Source organism: Prunus persica, chromosome G3, assembly GCF_000346465.2.
Source record: "Prunus persica cultivar Lovell chromosome G3, Prunus_persica_NCBIv2, whole genome shotgun sequence".
Taxonomy (NCBI): domain Eukaryota; kingdom Viridiplantae; phylum Streptophyta; class Magnoliopsida; order Rosales; family Rosaceae; genus Prunus; species Prunus persica.
In genome coordinates, this window is record NC_034011.1 from 24750331 (window position 1) to 24772346 (window position 22016).

Here is a 22016-nt window from a genome sequence, read left to right on the forward strand (position 1 = left end):
ATGGAGCTGCATGTGCCTTTTCTACTTGCTTCCCTATGTTTGTTAGAAAAATTAGGCCACTGATTTAGGAAACGACATTTGATTAAAGATGCATGCAGCACCATTGAACTTGGTCTTAGTATTTACATTTTTTTAGGTAATTAACGATCTGTAAGTTAATGACTGAGTTTTTAGATGAGAGTTTTTCTTACTTACTGTAATAAACTCCAGACTAATTCTAAACAAATTTACCAAAGGCGTCATCATGGCAAGGATGCTCAATTCTCTTGCTCTCATCCTCTCCATAGTCTGTTTTACTCTCTTGATCCCACAGGCCACCCCCGCCCCTTTCCTCTTCCCAGCAACTCAATCCACAGTCCTCCCCGAGCCTTCAAACTTCTTCACCGCGAACCTCCTCACATCCCCTCTCCCCACCAACTCTTTCTTCCAAAACTTTGCTCTCAAGAATGGGGACCAGCCCGAGTACTTCCACCCCTACACCATCAGATCAGCATCCTCCTCTCTATCTCTCTCTTACCCATCTCTCTCCTACACCTCTGCATTCATTTCTCAACCCTTCACACCTGACCTCACCATCTCTGCCTCACAAACCAGCACCTTCCAAGATCCGAATAACAACCACCACCATGTAATATCCGACTTCAATGATCTCAGTGTCACTATAGACTTTCCCTCCTCTCACCTCCGCTTCTTTCTCGTCCGCGGAAGCCCCTTTGTCACATGCTTTGTTTCTACCCCTACTGCGGTTTCCATATCAACCAATTATACAATTCTCTCCTCCTCATCATCATTATCAAGTGACTCAAACACCAAGGTCACCATCAAGCTCGAAAACAATCAGACATGGCTAATATACACCTCCTCCCCAATTGGCTTGACTGACAGCACCCCATCAACCTTAACGTTTGGTGAGTTTTCTGGGATTGTTCGAGTTGCGGTATTGCCGGATTCTGATCCAAAATCCGAAGCAATTCTTGACCAGTTCAGTACTTGTTATCCGACTTCTGGTGCAGCTGTGCTTGGAAGGCCGTATACTTTGGTATATAAATGGGAAAATGATGGACCTGGAGATTTGCTTATGCTAGCTCATCCTCTCCATCTGCGGCTCCTATCTCATGCTACTGTTTTGAAGGATTTTAAGTACAAAAGCATTGATGGTGATCTGGTTGGTATTGTTGGTGATTCATGGGTGTTACAACCAAAGCCTGTTCCAATCACTTGGCATTCAGTTGGAGGAATCAAAGAAAATTTCTACTCCGAAATTATATCTGCGCTTCGTCGGGACGTTGAGGCTCTAAACTCAGCTGAAGTAACAACTACATCTTCATATTTTTATGGGAAATTGATTGCTAGAGCAGCAAGATTGGCTTTGATTGCTGAGGAGGTGGCTTGTCTAGATGTGATTACATCAATTAAGAAATTCTTGATTGAGACAATTGAGCCATGGTTGGAGGGTACTTTTAGTGGCAATGGTTTTTTGTATGATGCAAAATGGGGTGGGCTTACTACTAAACAAGGATCAACTGATTCTGGTGCAGATTTTGGATTTGGAATTTATAATGATCACCATTTCCATCTGGGGTACTTTGTTTATGGTGTTTCAGTGCTTGCAAAGATTGAGCCTGCATGGGGGGCCAAGTACAAGCCCCAAGCATATTCCCTTGTGGAGGATTTTATTAACACTGGCAAGCTATCAAATTTGCTTTATCCACGTCTGAGATCCTTTGATCTATACAAACTGCACTCATGGGCAGGAGGCTTAACCGAATTTGCCGACGGGAGGAACCAAGAGAGCACAAGTGAGGCAGTAAATGCCTACTACTCAGCTGCTATGATGGGGAAGGCCTATGGAGACACTCAACTTGAGGCCACAGGATCAATGCTTGCCGCGTTGGAAATTCAGGCAGCTCAAATGTGGTGGCATGTAAGAGAGGGAGGCAACAAAATTTATGAGAAAGATTTCACAAAGGAAAATAGGATGGTGGGAGTTGTGTGGTCAACCAAGAGAGACAGTGGACTTTGGTTTGCTCCTTCAGAGGCAAGAGAGATCAGGCTTGGAATTCAAATGCTACCCATTTCGCCCATCACTGAGGTTTTGTTTTCTGATGTTGGCTTTGCTAGGGAAGTTGTGAATTGGACATTGCCAGCTCTCCATAGGGAAGGAGAGGGAGTTGGTGAAGGGTGGAAAGGGTTTGTGTATTGTGTTCAAGGGATCTATGATAAAGAAGGTGCTTTGGAGAAGATTAGGAGCTTGAAGGGTTTTGATGATGGAAATTCTCTCACTAATCTCTTATGGTGGATTCACAGTAGGAAGTTAAGTAAAGTTTGATCTCCTAATTTTGGTTTAACTAAACCAAATTCAATTCAATTAGAACTCTTGAGGGGTGCAAAGCATTTGTGAGGTGGGTGTGCAAAGAAAGCTCTTGGGTGTCTCTGACAAATCCCTCCTCATCCGAACCATAGAATGGGCCTCTGAATGGACCAAAGTTGCCCAAGCAGAAATAAAATCTGGACTTTTTGAGATTATGGATATATTTTGAGCTCATTTGTTCTTGTGTCATGTAAGCAGATCCAATTGGATGAATTTGTTCATGTTCACGTGGAACATACATACATCCCTAACATAAATTTCATTTTGCTTTATGTTATTTCTTTTTTTGGTTTGGTCATGCTATAATTATCCTTCTGCTTGAGTCTTCCTATCATACAACAACTTATACGTAACGTACACTTTCGATCTAACGGTGATTATCATTCTATACCGCAAGTAGAAAAATGTGAACTCGTCACATCTAACGATTAAAAGAGCTGATGTATGACATAAATTGTAGTATGGTAGGATTATTCTTTTCTTTCCTTTATTTTGTTTTGGAAGGTTTGGTGTCAGAGCATATGAGAGCCTCTCTATCTTATGCTTTATTTTCTTGCTTTTTTCTTTAAATTTTTGGCCGGCTTTATTTTTATTGCTTTATTTACTTACTGTTCAATGTAAAATCAAATTATTGCGAATCTGTTTGGTGCTTTATTTATTTATTTTACAGTGAGAAGTAGCAAATAGCACGTGGCTTGCTTTTAGAAGCCTTGTTCTTCACTGAACCAGTTACGCCAACACACTCACTCAGTCGTGTAAGTGTAACCGCTCTGAAACATTCTTCATAGGATGGGAGTTGAGCTGGACCCCACCAACCAACCGTAACTCATTTTTTCAAACAATCCCCTTGTGCCACGTCATTGATAACACCAAAAAGCCCTTCTGCGCCAGTAGAGATATCTGACTCATGTCCTCGTAGCTTGAGCTAAAGAGAAGAAGACTTCACGTTTCTCTCGAGGCTGCTGAATCTGATCCCTCCCTCCCTCTACAAATACCATCAACGAAACAAGCCTTGAACTTAATTAGAGATAAATTAAGCAATGAAAATGGTGATGAGGAGCAATTACAGTTGCAGATTAGCAGGGTTTAGATGGACTGCGGTGGTGATCACGGCGATTACGGTGGGGTGGCTCATGACGTCTGCAAACGGCGTGCTGCATAAGGTGGGAGGCGCACAAGGATGGAACCAGAACGTGAATTACACCGAGTGGTCTGCCAATGAGAATTTTTACGTCGGCGAATGGCTCTGTACGTTTTTTATTTTTATATAATCACCTCCTTCTATTTTTCTGTTCTTTCTTATTTTTGGACCGTCTATAATCTAAGTATGTAGTTTCTCATACATTTAAATTCAACATTTTCTTGTGGTTGAATTTTAAGAACACGTACATTTCACAAAGCATAAATAAGAGCGTTGCGTTTTGATAAATTAGCTGTGCAACACTGATTTATTAAAGAGGTTGGTTTAGTTTGAATTTTGATTACATCAAACTTTTTTTATTTATACAAGTGATAGTTTAAACGTCTTAATCGAAACAATAAAAATTTATTTTCGTGACATGTTTATAATAAAGGAGGTTAAAATTTATATTTAGCGGGGGTTTTAGTATAATTTTCCCTTTCGTAACCTTTAATTTTTGCCCAACTTGCCAAGTAACCTGATTTTATTTTGGCTTATCTTAGCTATTAATAATTGGGAGTCGTATCTTCTTCTCTTGCATTTTGCCTTTTTAATTTTCTTAAAACATATAATAAAAATGAAAATAAAGTGACTGACTTTGTTTGTACTGTTCATCTTGTGTTTGCAAGTATTCAATTTTGACAAGCGGTATTACAATGTGCTGGAGGTGAACAAGAGCAGCTTTGAAAGCTGCAATGACCAAGGCTTCATGAAGAACATAACCCGGGGCGGCCGAGATGTGTATCAACTAACGGAGGACAGGCCCTATTACTTCCTCTCCGGTGGAGGCTACTGCTTCCACGGCATGAGACTGGCTCTGGTTGCCCTCCAAGATCAGCAGCAGCTCCCGCCTGCTCCAGCACTTGCCCCATCTACAAATGCTGCTTCTCCTAATTCCTTACCCTCAGCAAAAATGTTCATATTTCTATCCGCCACTGTGATTTCCCTAGGCCTACATTTAATGTGGGACGTTGATCTCTGTAAATCATATGTATAAGAGTGGATCATCATTGTCATACAAGTAGTGGTAGTATTTGGTAAGATTTGAATGGTTGTGAATGTCAATTGTTGCTAATTAATTGGTGTTTATCGATTTGAAATCAACAACATTTAATCAATTTATATGAATTGTAGATTATTGGATATTTGGTTACCGTAATTATGATTTTACAACTTTGAAATTCTCATCGGCACTTCAAAAAAGTGATGATGCACTCCTCTTTTGTGTTTTTGTAAAAGAAGAGGAGGGAGGATTGCACAATAACTTTTTTGGAAATGTCAAATATCAATTCTCTAAAGTTTTAATATTTATAAGAAAAGGAATTTCCTGACATGTGCCGCGGTGACATAAGTGTAACACTCAGCAATCTATAAGGGCAAAATAGTCAAAACCGAAACTATATTATGAACCGATGAGCTCGAAGTTGGGCCCGGCCAAACCACACAAAGGTTCAAAACTGAAATTTTGTCATGCCTAAAGTACCCGAATGTATATGGAAATTACAAGAATAACCTCGGCGAGTTTCCCTCTCTTCCGTTTAGACTGGTAACCTATACCCAAGCCCTGAACACCACACTCTTCAGCTGTGAGCCTGTGAGAGAAACAAAACCCAGTTCATATAATTTCTGAAGATAAATGGCGATTTCTGGTGAATTGGGGATCTCTGCAATATTGGGTTCTTGCCCTTTTAAGCACCACTCTCTGGGAAGCTCTCTCAAGCCCTCCAAGGTTTGCATTTCCCCTTTTATCTTGCACCACTATCTGTGAAGCTCTCTCCAACCCTCCAGGGCTTGCTGCAAAAGATTTCAAATTTCATGCATTATCCAACTGGGTTTCACGAGTTAGCTCCAATTTCCTCATGCATTGCTGGCCATTTGGAAATCTGGTTGAAAATTTGGTTTTCTATGCCTGCTGGGGTTGTTTTTGTGTATTCTCTGTTCTGCTTGTTGTTTGTCTGTCTATTTATCGTTTTACTGTCAATGTATGAAAATTAATACTGAAAATAGTAATTATAGTAAGCTGGGAACAATTTGTTAAAGCTATCATTATGTAGGTGTGAATGTTTTACCTTTTGATTTTGAGTTACATTACATTACCCTTCCCTTCTGTCAAGTAGATTTTAGAGATTTGGATTTGACTAATTTTTCAAATTCCATTTAAAGAATGCCTGAACCAGGATTTAGGACTTAGGAGAGTAATGCTTAGCGCCTAGTTCTTTCATTGAGTTTTGTGATGCTTTTACTGAATTCTCTGATATTTGATTGATGAAATTCCTGTCTAATATCTAATGCTGCCTAGGGCTTCAATTGCAAGGACTTCATTTTTGAAAAATGCAACTATTCATATTTCAGGTAACATTGAAGGGTTTTAATGGAGGAGGTAGTTCACGGGTGATGATTCAAACGTCCTTAAATCTGGAAGGCTACAAGTCTAAGTGCCAGTGTAGACAAACGTTTGGGATTGCAGAAAACAGTGAACCTTTTCCCGGACCTCTAAGCCAAGAAACAGAGGGCTTTCTCCTCCGTTCTATAAACATGAGCTTTTTTGAGCGTTTAAACTTGGCATGGAAGATAGTGTTCCCTTCACCATCGACAAGAAGGAATTCTAATGCAAAGATAGCCAAGCAGCGGTTGCAGATGATCCTCTTCTCAGATCGATGCGCAGTAACTGATGACGCGAAGGAGAAGATTGTGAGCAACATTGTTGGTGCTCTATCCGATTTCGTGGAAATAGAGTCACAGGATAATGTCCAGCTTAGTGTCTCAACAGATGAAGACCTAGGCACAGTGTATTCTGTTACAATCCCTGTTCGGCGTGTGAAGCCTGAATATCATCAAGATGAGGATGATGTTGGGGTCATAACCAATGATGAGTACAAGGATATTGGGGAACACATTGGATCTTATTGATATGAAGTTTGATTTCCACATCCCTAACAACTCTCTCTCTCTGTGTTTTTAGCATTATTACATTTCATGGTAGAGCAGCTTTTAACTAATTAGTCTCATATGATTCTATATTGCTCATGCTGTAATCAAAGAGCAATTAAGGGAGTTCATCTCATCCTCTTTCCATAGCCATTCTCCATATTCATGTCACCTCAAGATTCTCTCTCATTTTTTGTCATTCAGCACATGATGCGATGGACATGCATGCATGTTATGAATTTTCGCAACTGAGAAGCCTTGTCAAGAATTATCTGGTCGAGCTTTTCAAGCATCCTTCTAGGATTAGGAGGAATTCTTTTAGACTCGGGACCACAAAGACCATTACAAGAACAGAAAAAAATCAACTAACCGCCCACGAACTAAGAAATCACACAACATATGCCTATCATACATATACAATTTCACTTGAGATCATCTAATTTCAAAGGAAATTCATACATATTCTACTGAAAAAATGAAAGGAAAACAGTATATTGATGGATACCTACAATTTCATTTGTTCAATTAGTGTCTGGAGGTAAGTAATCACATAATATATGCAGATCATACTTAAAATTTTACTTAGGATCATATAGTTTCAAAAGCAATTCAAACAGATTGTATTGAAAAAATGAAAGCCAAATAGTTGGGTCGTGTAGCATGAGATCTGGATGGATGGATACCTATTATGGATTGAGCTATGAGATGTGACTTATTCGAGTTATGATTGATTTTGTTATAGTTATAGACACGAGTTTGTTGGGTTTGGAAAGTAGACTGATCGTAAGTTAACCTTGGTTTGAAATAGGCCTCTGAAGTTGGGCCTTTGAAATATCTTTAATAACCCATTTCGAGATAAGATAAAACAGGTCAGCTTCTTCGCTGCTCTGAGCTCCACACTTCCTCGGAACCCTCCTTGCCTTTGCTTTCATGGCTTCCACTTACTGCTGTTCACTTTCACTGCCGCCCATTCCCAACCCACCAACCCTCAACAAAACCCAACTCTTTCCCACAAAACTTTACAGCCCAAACCCGTTTTCTCACTCAAATTTTACACTTCGGAGTCCCAGAATCCGAGCTACCAACTTCTCCTCGTCCACCACAGTCCAAGATGAAGCTCAAAAGCTTAGTGACGAAGCCATGAGCATTGACAATCTTCGCCGCTTCGTTAACCTCAACTTGGGCAAGTGGAATGGTTCCTTCTTTGTAAGTATCTAGTTTGCACTACAAAATTTGAGTTAAATATGGTTGCTATGGCTAAGTAAACGCAAGAAAAGTAGAGAAATTCAGTCTTTTGTTTTATGTTGTGTTTGTCAAGATGGCAAATTATTCAACTTTCTGAGAAAAATGCATGTAGTTAGCTCTATTCGTTGAGTTATTGGTTTTCTGGGTTTGGTAATGAGAGATTGAATTTGTCTTTTTGCTCTGTTTTATCTCCTTTCTTCAACATTTTCTGGGCAGTCAAACAGATAAATTAAGTGTTCGAAGAATCGGCCTAGGCGGCCGCCTAGCCGCTAGGCGGGTCTGGGAGCCTGGGCGGGTCGTGTGATTTCAGATTATTTATTAGTTTCAGTGATTTTGTAGCAATTTGATGCTGTTGGGAATCTATTGCATAAAGTGAATACGAAGCTGTCAGCTAGCTCTTACGGGGAAGATGAACTCATCAGTCTCATTCAAACGTGAGTTTCAGGTCCACTTATTACATTTAAAAAGTAAAAGTCTAAAAGATAAAAGGAAAGATTAGGGATTAGAAAAAATAATAAATTTGTTTATGTTATATAAAATATTTTGATTGTGTCAAGTGTCAATCATTTATAAACTTTGTATATTATTGATTCTAACACGTACTTTTGCTTTGCCATTCTAAACGGCTTGATGCTGTCATGCTTTGTAGATTATATATTGAACAAGCTTCATCAAGCACATCTGTTTCTGGATATGATGATGATGAGCTGGAATGGGCAGAATACAAAATTAAAGAAACCAACATGTTCACTGCGGACAAATATCAACAGGTGAGGTTTTACCAGTGTCTGGAGATCATTTTCCCTTGATGAAATAGTTTATAGCTTAGTTTTTGTGATCAATTGTTTTCTGTTGAATATCCATTGTGATTAGTCTGCAGATTGGATTCTTCCCCAATGAGAAAGCATTTTCTCTGAGGTACCAGACCGCTGGCATGCTAGAAACTGTGCTAAGACAAGGGGTTCTTGGGGAAGATGACACTGGTGAAGACTCACCAAAGTGAGTGGTTCCTCCCTCAAAAGATGTTCTTCATGATTTTATGATAAAACTATAAACAGTGGGATTGTAGCAATTGGTGTATACACATATTTCTTGTCCATTGGTGTTTCTTATTATTTTGTCTGAGCTATTTTTGTTTCTTTTCTTTCATGATCATTGGTGGAGCTCCATTGCTTTTCTAACTAAAAGGGTTTCACTAACACTAAAACTATTTGGTCTCCTCAATTTGTCTTCATTGTGTAGAAATCTAAAGCTTCCTTCCCGTCGGCCTTCTATTGTATGTGAGAGTTGTTTGTATTCACTAGAGAAAGATATGCGAGTAAGAGCATTCCATATCATGGACCCAAAAGGCATTGTTGAAATGCTTCTCATCTTCCTTGAGGAAAGAGGAGATGGAGTGCTTCTTCCTCCTTCCCTCGACAATAATATGGTAAATTTCACAAAGAAAACTAGTAGTGAGGATTTTTTTTTATTTTACTAGCATTACATTTTTACTTTCTGAGTGCAGTATCTTATATTATGTTTTTTTTTTTAATTGGTCTCAGGAAAACAAAGACAGGATTGTTCCATTTCTTGGTAAGTGGAAAGGTCATTCCATAACAAAACGAAGTGGTGTTTATGGATCAACAATGGCTGAAGCTGAAACAGTAACATCACTTGAGATGGATGATAAGGGCCAAATTATTCAGGTATCTTCCACTCCAAGCAAATCCTTTTCGAGACAACAGGGAATGTTAAACCAATTTGCTTCGTTGATATAAATTTAGATGATCTAAGAACTCATTTCCCAAAAAGGAAAAATGAAAGGACTGTATACATATTATTGTTGGTTTACGTTTTGTTCAAGCATCAGTCTTTTACTTCCTTTTTTCATTTTCCCTAATTTCTGTTCATAAATAATATCAGGGCATCACTTCCACCTCTGCTGCGGGTGATGTTACCACTAATGTGCCGTGGACGGGTATCAAGTCAGACAATTTGGTTACTTTTGCTGGAGGTTACCAGATGACTCTCTTGCCTGGAGGTATGTACATGGGATGCCCATGTGATGTAGGAAAAAATGTTGCAGAATCCTTGTCATTCCATTTGGAGTTCTGTTGGCTTGAGGGCCCTGGAAAGAGACAGAGACTGGTTCGCACTTACGATGTCGAAGGTTTGGCGGTCTCAACAACATACTTCTATGAGACAAGAATGTGAGCACTCCATCTTCATTGTAGATATAATTTTTCAGAGGGAGATGGATATTTCTATCCATGGTTTTGCACAGTTCTACATAACCCCATCTGATACTCCAGTTTGTACTTTCTTGAAGCCTTGAACTAGTTGAGAGAGTCTGGGGACTAGTCAGGCCAAATTTTTCTTTCCTGGACATTGGAAATATAGGAAATGTAAGGTCCCATAACTTCCATTGTTGTTGAACAAGTGTATATTATTCTTGTATGTAATTTCAGATTAAAATTAAAGACAAAGTTTTAGAAGAAAAGTCTAGTTGCAGAATGCAGCAAATCACATTCATTTCCTCATTGAAAAAGTTAAAAGTTTGGAATTTCTGCAACCAGAATTGCAATAAAGGCTTTTTAGAAAAATATAAGTTGTCAATTTTTCCAGTTTGTCTGGGCCCTTCATGTCGGAAATTCACTAATTTGTAATATGACTTGCACAACTTGGTGGAGATGAATCAATCAAGTCCCTTGCTGCTTAAATAGCACAAGACTATCTATGTAAGTGATATGCGCCCCCCACAACCACCAAAACCAAAATAAAATTAATGCAACTACTCTCCCACCTTTCTTCTTTGGCTATTAATATCTCAATGTGGAGCTGGCATATGCAGAAACCATAGAACTAGGAAATACAAGCCTATTACAAATCTAATTTATAATTTATAAGGTGTATATGCAAGATTGACCCAAAAAATATATAAATAAAACACACATCGCAAGTCGCCGACATGCCTTGCACAATGAAAAATAACTTTAACTATCAAACTATTGTAGTTTAGACTATCGTTAAAAAAACAAAAACAAACATCGCAAGCAAGCACCAGCTGTTTTTTTTTTTGGGGGTAATTGACCTTTATCAAGTTTCCATACATTTGAGAGCTTGCGTACGTCAACAAGAGTGTAAATGTCTATTTTATTATGCTACATGGCGCTGTCAATATGTTATGTTATGCATAAGACTACTGGAATGTTCTTTTACTTTCATGTTCTGCACTTCATTCATCTTCCAAGTTTTTTTCAAAAAAATGACGGAATAATATTTTAATTTAAATGTGGAAACGTACCGTGTAACACTTTTACTAATTATATTTTTCAGATTTAAATGTCCTAAAGTCAGAACCTTTGTCGGTTGCTAGCATAGGCTGCCAAAACAAGAATGATCGTGGGCTGCACAGACAACACCCAAAAAAAAAAAAAAAGTGGAGCTGAAGGAGGTGATAAATATTAAATTAAAATATTTAATTTGGACAGACAATCTAAAGATCTGGCTATGGATAATCACAACCGTTGGGTCCCATCAGAATTGATGATGATGATGAGAGTGGATGGTGGTGGTGGCTCGTTTTTAGTGAAATTTTTGGAGGCTTAGCTAATAATAAATCTTTTTCCGGCCAAAAAAGCTAAAAAAATTCTAAATTTGTAAGGACCACACGGCACCTTGATGCCGGATTTTCTTTCGTGGGGCCCCCGGATGGTGAGTTTTGTCACAAAACTTCGTGTTACATGCGATGTATTACCCTTTAATGGTGTTTTACTATACCGTCCCCGTTTGCCACGCTAGTTTACTTGTATACCCTATAATACTTCCATTCACCTCTCTCCACGTATAATAACTGGTTTAACTGTTTTTTTTTTTAATCTCTCAATCTTTTTTTATTCTAAGAATCGAATCATGAACACGTTCTAATTTTAAAAACCCATCTTACTTTCTTCTTTTGGGATTAATTTCATTCAAATAGTCGTATTTTAAATTCAATTATAATATATCGAGAGATTTTAACATTTTCACAATTTTACATCACATATACATATTAACTAATTAGAATGTAAGTTTTTATTTTCTATACAAGTTTGTCACATATTTAAAATTACAGACGATTGCGAGTCATATTATGTGAATTTTCTTTAAATATGCAAAATTGAGGCTCAAATCGGGAACAATTCACTTATAAATCATAGTTGGATAGTTACAAACAATATAAGGAGTTCCTTTTATACAAAAGAAAAAACAATAAAAAGGAGTGGTTAAGGCAAAGAAGAAGCTTAGCATCCATAGACAGTCTATTGCGTTAATGTTTTGTTGTGTTGGGCATCCCTTGTCTTGACCCAGATGCCGGTCTTGGAGGGCAACAAAGATTAAAGTCCCATCTATATGTCTATCTGTCTCTGTCTGAATTTCACTTTGGAGCAATTTGCCGTTTGGGAATTAACGAAGCCATACAGCCTCTAAATAAAAACATTACAAAGCTTTTTAAAAAAAAAAAAAAAAATTATATTAAAAAACAAAGAAAAGTTGTCATTGTCCATTTTCTGCTCCGTGGACTTTCCACTTGAAAATTCAGGATAGCACGAAACCACCAAAAACCCAACTAATTTCTGAAGAGCAAAACCAAGCAACACAACACAAACCAGTTGCAGAAGAAACACAGAAAATAGAGAGAGAAAAACAGAGAGTTACAGAGAGATAGATAAAACAGAGGGTTTATGACAGAAAAAGAAAAAAGGTGCTTGCTTGATATAGCATCAATGGCCAAAAACCAAGACTCTGAGAGAGTCTCAGTTTCAGCACCACCCCAACCGCAAAGACCAGTCATAACACTGCCACCGAGGCCTTCCGCTGAGTCCCTTTTCAGCGGCGGATCTGGAGCCAGCCCGGGTCCGATGACCCTGGTCTCAAGCTTCTTCCCCGACACATACCCTGACTCAGAGTACAGGTCCTTCTCTCAGCTCCTGGCCGGAGCCATGGGCTCGCCTATGGGGTCCACAAGGCCAATCCAATTTAACGAAAACCCAGTTGATGGTTCGGCCCAATTAGAAGGAGGCTCTGAAAATGGCGGTGAGAACAAGTCTGGGTTTAAGCAGAGTAGGCCTATGAATTTGATGGTGGCTCGGTCGCCATTGTTCACTGTTCCACCTGGATTGAGTCCCTCTGGGTTGCTTAACTCGCCTGGCTTCTTTTCACCTCCGGTAAGTTTACAAAAGCTCTCCCAATGCTATATTTAATACTGGGTGTGCTCTGTTTTTTTGTTATTTGTGTGTTTTTGATTACTAACTGTTGATCAATGGTTATGTACTTGTGTGATTTTGTGAACATGGGTTGGTCAAAGGTGCTTCTTTTGTACTTGTGCTCACAGGGTGTACATTTGTGGGTTGAGGATATGATTGGGGTGGTTATTGAGTATTAACAGAAGCTATTACTCAATGATGGGCTGGTCAAAGGTGCTTCCTTTACAACAATTTTGTTTTGATGATAATGGCTGGCCCTTCCTGATACCCCATGCAAAATGATGAATTTCTTCACAAAATTGTATTGTATACAAGGAAAGTTTGAAGAAATGATGGATTTCTTCACATAATTATATTGATACAAGGAAAGTTTGAAGAAATCAACTACCATCCAACAACAAATCAGGCCCTCAGGTTCTGCCATTCACAACAACTCTGTGAAAATCGTGCATTTATAGCCGCAACTAAATTAATGCCTATTTTCCCTGAGTGTTGGTCCTAGTTTGTATTATTTCACTCCAATCATAAGTTTATTCTTGCTCTTTGGTTAGAATCCCGGATTAAGGATGGCTAACTATGATGTGTCTCATATAAAATGGACACATGGGTAGCATGGGACTTCAAAGATACAATCATGTCCAATTTTGGTGGACGAATTTGTTTAGTTTGTTGTGTCATGTGCATGCCCCTATTACATGTTACATATTGTCAAAAGTCAAAATTTTGCTTAGGTAAGTGTCTTTTCTACTCTGCATCGTGTAACATTTGTTAAAGGCTCCTTCAACTATGGTTAAACATATAGAACCTTGAAGCTGATAAAGAGGTGATCTACATATCTAAGCCATTCAATATATTGATGCATTGGCGACAGACCATATGGAACATATGTTGTTATTGGTGCTTCGTACCATATTGTCTTTCTATGCAATATAGTATGATTTCTGAAGTTGGATGACTTGTATTAGCATCAGGTATTCATGAATTTTTCCTCATATTGGTGCAGAGTCCATTTGGAATATCACACCAGCAGGCATTGGCGCAGGTTACTGCCCAAGCTGCACTAGCCCAATCTCGTATGCACATGCAAGCTGAATATCAACCCTCGTCAGTAGGAGCTCCCACAGAGCCACAGGCATATCATCCATCCGTAATGCCCAATGAAGCATCTCAACAGCAGACATTACCTTCAACATCTGACCATAGAAGTTCCGCGGGGCAATCATCAGAGGCCTCTCATTCTGATAGGAAATACCAACCTTCATCTGTGGCCACTGATAGGCCTGCAGACGATAGCTACAACTGGCGGAAATATGGGCAGAAGCAGGTTAAGGGCAGTGAGTATCCTCGAAGTTACTACAAATGCACACATCTGAATTGCCCTGTCAAAAAGAAAGTGGAGCGTTCTCCTAATGGCGAAATAACTGAGATTATATACAAAGGGCAGCATAACCATGAAGCCCCTCAACCTAAACGTGGAAAAGATGGTGGTGATCTGAACGGACACTTGCATTCGCAGCCTAGGCCTGAAAATGGATTGCAAAGATTGGTTGGAGATTCAAACGGGTCTAGTGAAAATATAGCTTCTCACTCAATGCTTGAGAGGCATCAAGAATCTACTCAAGCTGCTCCTGGACAGTTACCAGGGGCAAGTGACAGTGAAGAGCTACGCGATGGGGAAATTAGAGAAGAGGGGGATGCTGATGAACCAAATCCAAAGAGAAGGTATTTTCAAAACCAATCATTTCATGTAATCACAGGATACTTTCTCCTTTGTTTTGTCTTAACGTTAAAATCTCCTTGTCTGGGCGTGCAGGAACATAGATGTTGGGCCATCTGAGGTAGCTTTGTCACACAAGACAGTGACAGAACCAAAAATCATTGTGCAAACAAGGAGTGAAGTCGATCTTCTAGATGATGGCTACAGGTGGCGCAAGTATGGACAGAAGGTGGTCAAAGGGAATCCTCATCCAAGGTGGGAACTTTCTCCATATGAATCTTTGCCTATTTTCAGTTCTACTGATTGCATTATGCAAATGGAATTAGGATGGTTTCTCTAAATTGTTTCCGACATGTTTATATTTAAGATCCTATAAATTAAGCATTAGGATGGCATCTTTTTTGGCCCCAGTTAAAAAAGGATATAAAGTATTCTAAAAATTCTTCACACTTTCTTTTATTGTGTATCCTATTTGATAGATGGAGGTAAAATTATGAACCATTGGACTTAGAAATTAACTTTTGAGGAGTGGGATAAACTCTCGATTACTGATGCGGAGCAAGCCATTAATTAAAGAACAATTACTTTCTGATCTTAGAGAGTCACTTACTTAGCATACCTTTAAACAATATGTGAATAATTTATTCTCTAATATTTTTCATTCTACTTGAGATATGGTTTCCTTATTATGAGCATCGTTTCTGATACAAATGCGTTAACAGAAGCTATTACAAATGCACTTATGCGGGGTGCAATGTCCGTAAGCATGTTGAGAGAGCTTCCACTGACCCCAAAGCTGTCATCACTACATACGAGGGGAAACATAACCATGATGTTCCAGCAGCTAGAAACAGCAGCCACAACACAGCCAATAACAATGCATCACAGTTAAAACCACTGACGGTTGTGGCAGAGAACCATCCCCTTCTTAAAGGGGGAGAATTCGGAAACAATGACCAGAGACCAGTACTTCTACAGCTAAAAGAAGAGCAAATCTTTGTGTAAAGTGCTCCGCTGAAATCGATTATGGAGGTAAAGGTCAGCAGTCAAATCCAACCAACTAACATTGTGCAAAATGAATGAATACAGAAAATAAAGAAAGGCCTAGAGAGGTTTTTGCGTGGTGATTGTTGCTGGTGTGTGATCCGTTTTGATAAAATGGTGCAGAAAGTTTTGCTGTAGGCCCTCCATGATTTGTAAATTTGAATGCAGAAATAGGGTCGTATAGAATTATTTCACACTGAAATGGGAATACAAGTATATCTACTCATGTATAAATTTACTTTTAACATATTCTTAGTCTTGTTTATTTCTGCTTATGTGGGCTTCTTTTCGTGGGTTGTTTTTTGACCGGCACAAAGCAAAGCTGGCTGGCTGGCTGTTCTTCATCCTGTTTATTACTTCTCTGCTAATGTGTGCTGTTCTTACTTTTGGGTACATGCCTACGTGGGCTGTTTTACGACTGGCACAAAGCAAAAAGTTGAGGAGGCAGGCCAACTCATCTGCCATATGATCTTGTTTGTATGTTGACTGCCTGCACATTGAAGATGTGGCTTCGCATATCGAATAAGTTTGGTTTCCATGATTTGGTTAGAGATCCAAGTTTTAATTGCATGGTCACGTTTGTTTCGAAAACCATATAACAAAAGTTTACAACCATGCATTTGGAAGCAACAAAGAAAGATTTAAAATTAATAGCTTTTAACTACTCGTTTAGGAGTGATTCTAAATAAGTAAATAATCATTTGAAGTGATTTTAAGCGATTATGGAGAAAATTACTTTTCATGTGTTTCTCCATAAAATCATTTTAAAACTACTTAAAGTGATTTAAAGTGATTATATGGAGAAATATGGGGGTGATGTTTATTCTCATAAGTGATTTTGGTCATCTCAAAATCACTTTCAAACGAGCCGTAATTTACTTGTATATCAAATGGATCAAGTGTCTTGTGTTCTTCGTATACTTCAGCCTCTTTTAAAACACCGCGTAGCACATATTTGCATAATTGAAAAAAGAAACGACTAATTTTAGAAATTGTTGTGACACCCCGACTCATAAATTTAGCACAGCCTTCAAACAAAATGTTGACCAGTATTTTGGAGGAACAATGACCGACATACCAAAGTTCTTTATCCAAATGTACTTTGGTCCAAAGTTTATATCAAACATAAACTGAGTTCATTGAATCGGGTGGAGTGGTGTAATTAACAGATAGCTATATTATACAGTAAACAATTTGATGTGGATTAGGAAGGTGGGGTCTTTTTTATTTATCCGTTTATTACTTTTTTCAGTCTAAAGTGGAGCCAAAGATCCAAAATGAATAGCATGTACAAAAACAGGGGAGGGTTCCAAAAAACTAATAATATCTACTCTGTTTCTGGATATACAATCATGCAGTGCTGTGGGGCTGTTGGGCAGTTGGCCTGCAACCACCATCACCACCCTCACCTCTCACCCCATGAATGACAGTCATGACACAAACTCCGCAACTCACTCGCTCTCTCTCTCTCTCTCTGTTTCTCAGTGTCTCTGTGCGACTCTGTACATTTGTCCAACCAAACACCAAACCATGAAAGCAACAAATGGGGAAGATAGAAAATAAAAACAGAAGAAAATAAAAACAGAACAACCAACATCCCGTCTTTTCCTTTTTTTTGTAAAATTACAAACCCAAAAAAATATAAAATAAAAATGAAAGCAAAGCAAAAAAGACACAAAGAAAGAAAGAGAAAGATGAAGAAACAGATTAGGACCCACGCATGTATATGTAGAAATCAATGTTGTTGTCTGTTGTCGTCTCTTTCTCTTTCTGTAATTGTCCTCCTTTGGTTGCGGACCGTTGGCCATTGCATCCTCATAATCCTCCCGCACATTTCGCAAAAACCGAGGACTCATTGAAACACCCAAAAAACCAGCCAAAAATGGCGACTCTGTTTTCTCCCGAGGGCTTAAGCCTCCCATTATTGTCCCTCCCCCAATTTTGGCTTCGTATGCAAATCCATTTTTGAGCTCGTAATGCTGTAGGGGTAACCTCCCTTTATCGACCCATCTCCCGATCTCGGCCGTCGATCTTCGGCCACCCCACATTTTTCCGATCGATCGATGCTGGCGGGATTTGGCGGTGGTGAATGGGTTGCATCAGCTCGAAGCAGGCGGCTGCCTCGGCGTCTCCTTGTTTCGAGTACTCGGCGGCCGTGGCCGACAATGGCTCTGTCGTTCTGCAGCCTTCTTCTTCTTCCCTGAAGAACAGCGCCACCACCACCACCACCAACAACAGTAAAATCAACCGATCCAAATCCAAATCCAAATCTAAGTCTAATTCAAATTCTTCCGAATTTAAGAAAACCAACAGTAAGAAGGATATTCAACGTCAGGACAAGTCGGAGGATCGGAGCAGAGAGTTGATTCAGTTGAAGAAGTCAAAGAAGGAGAAGGAGGGGTCTCTAAATAGTTATAATAGTCACAATAGTCATAATGGCGGGAAAGGCAGCGGATTTAGCTTCCGGTTGGGTTTTTCTAATCGAGTGTCTTTGGAGGCTGAGCAAGTCGCCGCCGGTTGGCCCTCCTGGCTCAGCGCCGCTGCCGGTGAAGCCATTTATGGCTGGGTCCCCCTCAAAGCTGATTCTTATGAGAAGTTGGAGAAGGTAACACCTTTGGCAACTCATGCTCTGTTCTTTTGCTTTTTTTTTTTTTTGGGTACTACTATCACATTAGATTCCAGGCTGATGTTTTCTGCATTTAATATTTGCCAATGAATTGGCTATCTGATTGATTCAATTCAAATTGACAGTTCCCATCTTTCGTTTGTTTAAATGTACAAGCCTTCAAAATCTTGCAATGTGATTTTTGTTTTGGTGTAATTCAATGCCAAGTGAATCATTATGACTATGGCCTCACATGCATGTTAGTTTTTGAAATGTGCTATTTATATATAGCTAATTCTCTGCCCACATTGTTTTGAATCTTGCATTTGCTTACAGTTTATTGATTTTTGACAATCGTTCTTTCTAATTGCTTGTGTGCATGTAGATTGGACAAGGTACGTACAGCAGCGTGTTTCGAGCCCGCGAAGTTGAAACAGGGAGGATTCTTGCACTCAAGAAAGTGCGTTTTGACAATTATCAGCCGGAGAGCATTAGATTTATGGCACGAGAAATTATGATTCTTCGTAGGCTTGATCATCCAAACATCATGAAATTGGAGGGGATAATAACATCTCAATCATCAAGTAGCATATACCTCGTATTTGAGTACATGGAACACGATCTTGCTGGACTAGTAGCTAGTTCTGACATCAAATTCAGTGACATGCAGGTTAGATTCTTGCTTAATTCCTTTCCCTTAGCAAGTTTTGCAGAAACAGTATTTGTTATCAAAGCATTTTCTGCAGTACAAGTATACAACTTTGTCAGAACATTCTTCTTTTTCTCTACCATACAAGTCAATAATTTTGGTTCAATTTTGTTTCTGTAGATTAAGTGTTATATGAGGCAGCTATTATCTGCAGTCGAGCACTGTCATTTAAGAGGCATTATGCATCGAGACATCAAAGCATCAAATATTTTGGTAAACAATGACGGGATTCTAAAGTTGGGAGATTTTGGATTGGCGAATGTCGTTAACTCCAAGAACAAGCAACCGCTGACCAGTCGTGTGGTGACCTTGTGGTATCGTCCACCTGAACTTCTGATGGGGGCAACAGAGTATGGAGTATCCGTGGATCTATGGAGTGTCGGCTGTGTATTCGCAGAACTTTTTCTTGGGAAGCCTCTCCTTAAAGGGAGAACTGAGGTAAGCACAGTGCTCCTCTGTTTATGTATTTATAAAACCTTTGCCTTATTGTATGCTAATATACAATCCTCATAAGCACTATGGCATTTAGAATTCAAGATGAAGTTAATAACTAGCGTCTCGGTTTCTAGCACTTAACAGACTCTCATGCTGTTTTATTTAATTTCCAGGGGACTCTGATAATTTGAGATTGTACTTATCTGACAGCTGAAGTTAACAACCACCCTCTCATTTTACAGGTTGAACAATTACACAAAATTTTCAAGCTTTGTGGCTCCCCACCAGAAGAATACTGGAAAGCGTCAAAGCTTCCTCATGCAACCATGTTTAAACCTCAGTATTCTTATGAGAGTTCTCTTAGGGATAGGTGTAAAGAATTTCCGACTACTGCAGTGGACATGCTAGAAAATCTTCTTTCAGTAGAACCTTACAAGCGCGGGACTGCCTCCTCTGTCCTTATGGCTGAGGTAATGGTTATGAAAACATGATCTCTGTAGAAACATCTTCAACGCAAAAATTCTGAATTTCAATATAGAGCTCAAAACATTGGCACAAGTTAGCTTTCCTAAGTAGTTGTACATGGCAAATCCTTTGGACATTGTTTTAAAGAGACATTTTTTAAAGCTAACAAAAGTTCTAACTTTGCTGATTCAATTCTTTATCATGGATATTTTCCTCCAGTACTTCAGAACAAGACCTTATGCGTGTGATCCCTCTCACTTGCCAAAGTATCCACCTACCAAAGAAATGGATACCAAAAGTCGTGAAGACTCGCAAAGGTAAATTCTTCATTCATAAACATTTCTATTGAGGTTGTGGTTCGGATATATCTATAGGACTCAGGTGTTTCCGTTTTGAGTCGTGAAGTTTACTGAGAACCGGATTCAAATGTATAGTACTTCATAGATTAAGACAATGCTTTACTGCTGCAGTTAATTATGGGGTACTTAGATGACTGCATTTGCTACATTCTCAGACAACTTAATTGTGTTGAATAACTTGTGTTGTCAGGAAAAGGCCTGGTATTCGAGCGCGGGAGACATCAAGGAAGCCAAGGAGAGTTCGTAAGACCTTGCAAGAGTCAAATAATTCCGCTAAGTTAGCACCAAAAGAGGTGTTTCTCTGTCTCTATTCATGCATGTGTATCTGTGTTAGTGTTATAGAAGGAAGAAGCAAGAAGCCAGCCAGTTTTAATTGAATGATTTATCCTTGACTGTGCAGGATGGGCAAGATGATAATACTCAATCTGCTCGTTGCAACCCACTTATCTTGAGGGAAAAAGGAGGTCTTCTGCGCCGTGAGTCTCTAAAACTGTCATTCGATACAGTTTCAGAGAATTGCAAGTTGAACACATCCCAGGGAGATAGTACATTCTCTTCTGGTGCACTTATCTCAGCAGCAAGTGGCTTTACATGGGCAAAAAGGCAAAATGAGGATGGTACAAAATCCGCAGTTTCAGATGGGTCTAAAAGCCAATTCAGTGCACTGGATACAAATTTTGCAGGGAGTACATTTGACTTTACCAGACAAGGGAATGGAACTTCCAAGATTGCAATACGGAAGCTCAGAACTTTCGATACATCTGAACTTTGCAGGGCAGATGAATCAGAAGATACAGGAAACGACATGGTAAGGACCAAGGACACAATCATCATCTTTGATACAATTTACCCAAAACGCTCCTGTTATGACTTATCCTTTAACAATGTATTAGGATTCCATTGATGAAGAGAAGCATGTAATTGAGTATTCGGGGCCGCTAATTTCCCAACTGTGTAGAATGGATGAACACTTGCGGAGGAATGAAAGCCATATACGCCATGCAGCTCGCAGATCAAGGTTTGAAAGAGGTACGCAGGCAAGTCTTGATCATGGTAGAGCTTAAAGAGGTACACATGTACCATATTACTTATCACATTACTCTTCATGTTTGTTTCAGAGGTAGAACCCCAGGCATTACAAGTGGCTCTATGAGATATGAGATACGTAGCTGGCAAATGTGGTACAAATAGTTTTATTATGCAGCGTATGCCATGGAGAAGGCGAATGTGTCGTGAATGGAACTTATATATGTGCAGAGAAATGGTGCAAGAGCTGGCAATGCTTGTTGAATCAAGTTCATCATCAACCCTCGAGTATAATTGGAGCTCAAATGACAAATTTCTGCTGGGCACCGCAAACCCTTTGTATCATCATAAACTGAGAAAAGGCATAAAATTTATACAGATGTACAACACCACCATGGACAATGTAGCAAACGTTTGGCAACCCAAATCAACTTTTCTTAAGCTACGCAGCTCGCCTCGATGAATTCAGATCGCATAGGGGAAAACAAAAACAAACAGAGAAGTAAAAAAAACAAATTTAAATAACTTTTATAGATTCAGAAGCCAGAAATTTGGTTTTGAAAAAGAAAAGAAAAAAAGTGAAGAAATAATGTAGGGCAAACAGATCGCTGATGCTGCAAAAACTAGAGCAGCAGAGCGGCCATGGAGCCCCAAACGCAACCCCTAAAGTAAGAAGTTGGTTGTTAATGTGTGCCCAACGCACT

General features: G+C 39.2%; 6 protein-coding genes across 7 annotated transcripts; all 6 read left to right on the forward strand.

Annotated features, from left to right (window-relative positions):
• LOC18781780 (probable endo-1,3(4)-beta-glucanase ARB_01444) lies at window positions 26-2688 on the forward strand. The gene has a single exon (XM_020560759.1). It carries the CDS (start codon window positions 245-247, stop codon window positions 2327-2329), a length of 2085 nt encoding a protein of 694 aa, XP_020416348.1. The 5' UTR covers window positions 26-244; the 3' UTR covers window positions 2330-2688.
• Window positions 3344-4572, forward strand: LOC18783064 (lamin-like protein). The gene is made up of 2 exons (XM_007216272.2): window positions 3344-3619; window positions 4181-4572. Exons 1-2 carry the CDS (start codon window positions 3412-3414, stop codon window positions 4546-4548), a joined length of 576 nt encoding a protein of 191 aa, XP_007216334.2. The 5' UTR covers window positions 3344-3411; the 3' UTR covers window positions 4549-4572.
• On the forward strand, window positions 5095-6628 carry LOC18782981 (cell division topological specificity factor homolog, chloroplastic). Its single transcript, XM_020560349.1, has 2 exons — window positions 5095-5280; window positions 5904-6628. The coding sequence occupies exons 1-2, from the start codon at window positions 5188-5190 to the stop codon at window positions 6459-6461; spliced, it is 651 nt and encodes a 216-aa protein (XP_020415938.1). The 5' UTR covers window positions 5095-5187; the 3' UTR covers window positions 6462-6628.
• LOC18782902 lies at window positions 7329-10206 on the forward strand. 2 transcript variants are annotated; one of them, XM_007215403.2, is made up of 7 exons: window positions 7329-7685; window positions 8064-8158; window positions 8374-8494; window positions 8605-8723; window positions 8967-9153; window positions 9269-9412; window positions 9630-10206. In XM_007215403.2, the coding sequence occupies exons 1-7, from the start codon at window positions 7410-7412 to the stop codon at window positions 9918-9920; spliced, it is 1233 nt and encodes a 410-aa protein (XP_007215465.1). In that variant the 5' UTR covers window positions 7329-7409; the 3' UTR covers window positions 9921-10206. The 2 variants fall into 2 exon arrangements, with proteins under 2 accessions (XP_007215465.1, XP_020416710.1); XM_020561121.1 differs by having other exon boundaries at window positions 7570-7685; window positions 8598-8723.
• Window positions 12087-15988, forward strand: LOC18782159 (probable WRKY transcription factor 4). Its single transcript, XM_007215479.2, has 4 exons — window positions 12087-12913; window positions 13956-14674; window positions 14766-14924; window positions 15392-15988. Exons 1-4 carry the CDS (start codon window positions 12431-12433, stop codon window positions 15672-15674), a joined length of 1644 nt encoding a protein of 547 aa, XP_007215541.1. The 5' UTR covers window positions 12087-12430; the 3' UTR covers window positions 15675-15988.
• On the forward strand, window positions 17344-21908 carry LOC18782229 (probable serine/threonine-protein kinase At1g54610). Its single transcript, XM_007216945.2, has 9 exons — window positions 17344-18318; window positions 18704-18988; window positions 19148-19465; window positions 19705-19932; window positions 20147-20244; window positions 20477-20579; window positions 20687-21094; window positions 21180-21315; window positions 21405-21908. The coding sequence occupies exons 1-9, from the start codon at window positions 17803-17805 to the stop codon at window positions 21437-21439; spliced, it is 2127 nt and encodes a 708-aa protein (XP_007217007.2). The 5' UTR covers window positions 17344-17802; the 3' UTR covers window positions 21440-21908.